Source organism: Symphalangus syndactylus, chromosome 9 (genome assembly GCF_028878055.3).
Source record: "Symphalangus syndactylus isolate Jambi chromosome 9, NHGRI_mSymSyn1-v2.1_pri, whole genome shotgun sequence".
Classification (NCBI taxonomy): domain Eukaryota; kingdom Metazoa; phylum Chordata; class Mammalia; order Primates; family Hylobatidae; genus Symphalangus; species Symphalangus syndactylus.
Genome location: NC_072431.2, coordinates 8566295 through 8572576, shown reverse-complemented (window position 1 = coordinate 8572576; position 6282 = coordinate 8566295). Strand labels below are relative to the sequence as shown.

Genomic DNA, 6282 nt, shown 5'->3' with positions numbered 1-6282 from the left:
AAATGAGAAAAAAGAAAAATAATGTTGAATTTAACAAGTGGTTAAAGTAGATAAAAAAATCCAGTTGGGGGACAGGAAAGTAAGTTAGTCCCCATAAGTGAGTCATATGTAGAGGATAATCAGTAAAGCATAAATTTTTTCAAAAGAATTCCACAAAGAGATGACAAAATACAATGACATGAAACTGGGAATTACAAAACTAAAGATTAAAAAAGACTTGAAACAGAATATTGAATCCAATTAAATCTAGAACTAAGAGTATATAACTGGAAGCAATAATGATTGCAAGACAGGATATTAACATTATAAATCAAGAAAAAATAGTAATACAAGCACCAAAAATTAGGAGCTGAGGAGTGACGCAAGAGCAAATGTAATAATAATAACATCAATATTAACTGAATATCAATGTTGTATAATTAATATGTGCAAATTACAATACTGTTCAATTTCTCTAACGGGTACAGTGGCTCATATCTATAATCCTAGCACTTTGGGAGGCTGAGGTGGGCAGATTGCTTGAGCCCAGGAGTTTGAGATCAGCCTGGGCATCATGAAAAAATCCCATTTCTACAAAAAATACAAAAACATTAGCTGAGCATGGTGTTGCACGCCTGCAGTGCCAGCTACTTGGGATGCCAAGATGGGAGGATCACCTAAGCCTGGGAAGGTTGAAGCTACAGTGAGCCATGATCACATCACTGCACTCTAGCCTGGGTGAAAGAGTAAGACCCTGTCTCAAAAAAATAACCATAATAATAATAAAAATCAATTTCTCAATGCATTATCTCATTTAATCCCCAAAACAATCCTATAACTAAAGTGTCTTCACCTCATTTTATAGAGGGCAAAATTACTAAGAATGGCGATACTTAGTAATTTGCCCAAGAAAGTAAAAAGGCTGAGATTCAAATCCAGTCATCCTGACATCAGCTTTTCTTATCGATTGTTAAGTGACAATAACCTCATTTTGAATTATTATTGCAGGTATAATTTAATTATTTTGACTTTACTATTTTTCACCTAATTTGCTGTTAAAAAAGAATACATAGGTACTTTTATGAAAATGAAGTTATTACACTAAAATACAAACAAAAACAAAAGGGCATTAATATAAAGCCAGGAAGATGAATGACGTGAAATTATGTCTTAGCTCAATCCTTAGGTTAATAGTAACATTCTGAGAACCAGAAAGCTCTACGTAAATTATGTAAGGGTAGGCAGTACGAGGCTGCTAAAGCAGAATTAAATGCTTGCCAATGTTAGTGACAGCCAATTCATGGAAGAGCTGATGTATATTTTTATAAAAATTAGAGATTTTCAAGCTAAATATGCTTAATACAGTTGCATATTTTGAGGGAGTAGAAATGATGGATTATATAACAATCATTTATGAAATGTGCTTTTTGAAACTAAACTGATACATTACATAGTCCTACTGAAGTTTTCTTCATCTTCTTAGTCAGTATTTTCCATTAAAACCTATATATTTCATCAATTAAATCAAAAGTTTCATTGGGCAGTATTTGCTTGAATTTCATTAACTACACTTGTATTTTTTTATTTCAAATGAGCAAACAGTTCATTTTATTGCAGCAGTAGATGAACAGAAATATGTTCCCAAATGCAATTTTCCATTTTGAGCATAAATTTTAAAATAAGGAACTCTGCAAAATCATAATTAAATTATCCTTCAGCCCAGTTGTCTTACCAATTTTTTAAATAATTAGAATGACCCTAAAATAAGAAAATGCTGAAAAAACAAAATTATGACTTGCGGAAAATCAGTAGGAAGGATTTTTAACAAAAACAAATAAAAGTGCTTGCATGTCGACATTTTAAAAAAGAATTTATATATAATCTTTATAGTGTGAAACTGGGGGAAAATTCAAATAAAAAATTCATTGACAGCTACCTACCAGCTTTTAATGTATTAATTTTTAATCCTTCCTCTTCACTCCCATATCTATATGCATGAACAATTACTGCTACCAATCTCTTAGGGCAAGGAAGTTCATGAGCTTATACTGACCTCGCTCCCTGTATATTTAGTGAGTGCAGAGTTCCAAGTTTGAACGTCAAGATGTTTTGAGAGGTTTAACACCAAAGAGAAATGGAAATAATGAAGATGGAAAATATTTTCAAAGCTGGGCCATGGTTGTACTAGAAGCTAAAGGGTTGCTTATTTTATTGTGTTTTGTATTGCCTTTCCCTTTTGATTAGTATTATTATTATTTTTGAGGTTGAATTTTTGTTTTGAAAGTGTGGTAAAACGCAAACATGAAAAACGTCTTAGAATAGCAACATAGCTTAAATATATACACACAGGAAATATCTTATAGCAAGGGCCTGAAAGAAATATCCAGCCAGACACAACATGTTAAGACTGACATAGCAATTTTTTAAATAAATAAAAATTAAATAGTAGAGTTTCTATACTACTTAGTATTTCTTTTGTTGTTTTCATTAAATGTGTTGACTTTGAAAAAGAACTGTTAGTAGAAAAACACTGAAGGCACTGTTAGCAGGATTGAGATTCAAAAGGCTAAGTCAATTGTAAAGAACAGGAATTTTTTTAATTCAGTACAAACTCAGGAATTTTTGCTTATGCAGTTTCAAACATAAAACAAAAAGCACCTGTGTGATCAATGCAACTCTAATTCAGGGCAAGCACCTACAATTGCAAACTCTGTCTAGGGTCCTTTTAGAGTACAGATAACCAATTTAGTGTCATTTTCTCTCTTCTTTTGGTTCTACTGGAGCCCAGATACAAGTAATATGAACTGTGTTGTCACCTATGACCTTTCTATGATGAATAAAAGATTAGACTGTTATCTCTTGACTGTGAGACAATGTAAAGTTCGTCTGGAAAAAGCCTTTTTGAGTGATACTCAATTATCCTAAGGGTGATAATCAGACGTGTAAGGTAATTCTAAAAACAATTTACAGAAATTTATAGAAAAACATAAGGCAACCAAGTTTAGAAATAAATTACTTCCAAAGAGGCTGTGGTAGAAATATCACTAATGCCTATTATTTTCATCACTACTGTTTAGTTTATATTCTATAAACAATAAATTTTTTCACTCAAATCTATTTTGTATTCAAGGAATGACAGCTGCATAACTTATGACTTTACTACAAACAAAACTTTCAACATATTGCTCTATACTTTCCTAAATTTAAAGTGTCTGATTAAAACAGCTTTCTCTATAAATTGTATAGATTTACTGAAGCAAGGAAGGTAACATTTGCCATTAAAACTGCATAAACAGAAAAAAAATTCTCTAGTAGTCTATATTCTAAAACACTGGATATTTAAAAAAACATTAAAAGTTAATAAGTAGTTATTTTTTGCCAGTAAACAGAATTTATTAGTAAGCATAAGTCAGACTGGCATGGCCCAAGGAGACAGTACTGCCAAAGCCTTCACGAGTGCAGAACCCGCCACTTGTCCAAGGGGCCGTGACTGGTAACATACTTGACTCCACAACCGTCAGGGATGAGGCGCTTCTTGGCCACCATGTCTTCAAATTCGTTAGCATTAAACTTCGTGAAGCCCCACTTCTTGGAGATATGAATCTTCTGGCGTCCAGGGAACTTGAACTTGGCCCTGCGCAAGGCTTCAAACACATGCTCCTTGTTCTGAAGCTTGGTGCGGATGGACATGATGACTTGACCAATGTGGACCCGGGCCACAGTACCCAGGGGTTTTCCAAAGGCACCTCGCATACCTGTCTGGAGCCTGTCAGCCCCAGCACAGGACAACATCTTGTTGATGCGGATGACATGGAAGGGATGGAGCCGCACTCGCATGTGAAAGCCATCTCTGCCACAACTTTTCACCATGTACTTGTTGGCACAAATACGGGCGGCCTCCAGGGCTTCAGAAGACAGCTGCTCATGTTCATCAGATACCATGTGGCCACAGAGTGGGAACTCATCCACTTTCGCCTTCTTTCGACCCAGGTCAAAGATGCGGATCTTGGCATCAGGAACCCCTCGGCAGAAACGAGATTTTGGGTATGGCTTGTTCTTACAATACCGGTAACAACGAGCTGGACGGCGGCCCATGGCAACACAGGAACGTCGGCGGTGGGTCGAAGTGGAAGTGCGCTCCCTGAACTGCACCTGCGCGCATTTATATACGTTGCCCCTCGTCCCTCGCGGGAACCAGAGTCCTGAGGAGGATGTGACGACTCTTTCAAGACGACCCAACCAGAGACGCAGCGACGTCTGGCGCCTCTGCGCCTGCGCGACCTGGCACACTTGAGGTGAGCAGAGAGGCAGCTGTGGGTAGACTCCCTCTGGCGGCCAGGGAAGGAATTGGGCCCCGCCCCAACTGCGCAGCTGCTGCTTCCTTCCCGCTAGCCATCTTGGGCTAGGAGCCCTTGCTTTCAGCTTTGCTTTAAGTATAAAATAAGTTATTTCCAGGCAGGAGAATCTCTTGAGCTGAGGCGTTCGAGACCAGCCTGGGCAATACAGTGAAACTCTGTCTCTACCAAAAAAAAAAAAAAATCAAATAGCTGGACATGGTGACACATGCTTGTAGTCCCAGCTACTCAGGAGGCTGAGGTGGTAGGATCACCTGGGCCCTGGAGGCAGAAACTGCAGTGAGCTGAGACAGCACCACTGCACTCCAGCTTGAGTGACAGAGGGAGACCCTGTCTAAAGAAAAAGAAAAAAAGAAATCCTAGAATTTCAGAGGAAAAATCCTTCCAGGTATTCAACATACTGTTTCCAGTTTGGCCAATTCATTTTCCAGAGCTCGTATCTCACTGTCAGCATTTGTAGATCAATTGCTATTTCTTGGGGTATGTGGCCACATTCCCTGGATAAAGTGGTTTCTTGGCATGAGTTCCTTAATGAGACTTAGGAAGAGATGAGAGGAAGAGTAGAGAGAGGGATAAAGAGAAGATATATGTTGTATCTGTAGCTTGGCAATTGTTTTATAAACATGAAACTTTGTTTTTTCTTTATTTGGCCAAAAGAAATGATTTTATTATCAAAGTGATATATACAAAATTGAAACACCAACTAGATTTTTTTTAACTTAAGGCTATGCGCATTTTCAAATGTTAAAACTGCTGAAACTATATAAAAGAGTAATAGTTTGTGCTTTAGTAATCTTTTGCACCTTCCTGAGAATAAACTTAAACTTTTTTTATTCTCAGAGTTTGTAAAAATATTATGACAGGGATCAGAGTGTAGGAAAGGAGGAAGAAGAGAGAGGAAAAGAAATTAATAGTTTACAAACCCTACTTGCATTTTTCTAGCTTTCTTTTTTGTTTTAATGTTGTTTCACAAATCCATTACATCATGGAACAAAATCCCTCCAATGTGAATATATTCTGTCAATACTTTTTTGTTTTAAGGGAGAAAAATAACCCTGCCCTTAAAGTGAATGGATTTTTACAAAATATTAAGGATAAAACAATTAAAACTCCCAATGTAGAAAACTTTCTTACCTTTAAGAAAGCTTGCTCACTTCCCTTTTCTTCCTTCATTTCTTCTTTCCCATTTTTCTCAACTAGTTCCTGTTTACTATATTGAGATAAAGTAGCTAATACCATGTTGCTCGCACCAAGCCTGCAAGCCTAGGAGAGGATTTAGATACTTCTCATATATCATCATATTACCACGTGTAAAATGTGCCAAAAAGGAAAAGCAAAGTAAGCCCTGAGACCATGGGATGAGGCTCGGGATGAGACCTTGATCTAGACTGAGGAATGGACAGGAAAATCTTTATCAGGAAAGAAATTTCATGTAGTGACCATGGCACATGAGGTCTGATGTATGCAAGGCCTGACGCAGGCAGAAATATGGAACATTTTAAGGAACTTAAAGTCAGGCCAACGTGACTGTGAGTGAGAGGGTGAGTCACATAACATGAGCCTAGAATGTGTGTGTGTGAGAGAGAAAGGGGTCATGCTTTCATAGAGGGCCCATTTTACCAAGTTAGGGATCCTGATCTTTAATGCAAGGCCATTAAAGAGCTTTACATAGGTTTTTTCACTCTGGTTATGGTATAGTGAATAGACTGAAACAAGCCCAAAAAATGTACGCAAGGAGATCAGAAAGGAAGACTTTGCAATACTGCAGAAAACACATAATAACTTGAACATACTTTAAAATATTTGACTTTATATACAAGTTAGTATCTTTTTTGTACTACTACATGCCCTGAATCTATGATAGCGCCTCAGGGAGAGGTGTTTGTGAGGCAAAACGAAGACGCCCGGAGTTTATGTGCCACGACACACTCACTTCCACTTGTCTGAT

At 37.3% G+C, this 6282-nt stretch overlaps 1 protein-coding gene across 2 annotated transcripts; it reads right to left on the bottom strand.

Moving 5' to 3' along the window:
* Positions 1–2550: 2550 nt before the first annotated feature.
* Positions 2551–5326, bottom strand: RPL10L (ribosomal protein L10 like). 2 transcript variants are annotated; one of them, XM_055291426.2, is made up of 2 exons: positions 3966–4155; positions 2551–3884 (listed from the first exon to the last, which is right to left on the bottom strand). In XM_055291426.2, the coding sequence occupies exons 1-2, from the start codon at positions 4072–4074 to the stop codon at positions 3430–3432; spliced, it is 564 nt and encodes a 187-aa protein (XP_055147401.1). In that variant the 5' UTR covers positions 4075–4155; the 3' UTR covers positions 2551–3429. The 2 variants fall into 2 exon arrangements, with proteins under 2 accessions (XP_055147401.1, XP_055147400.1); XM_055291425.2 differs by having other exon boundaries at positions 2551–5326.
* Between the last annotated feature and the right edge of the window lie 956 nt (positions 5327–6282).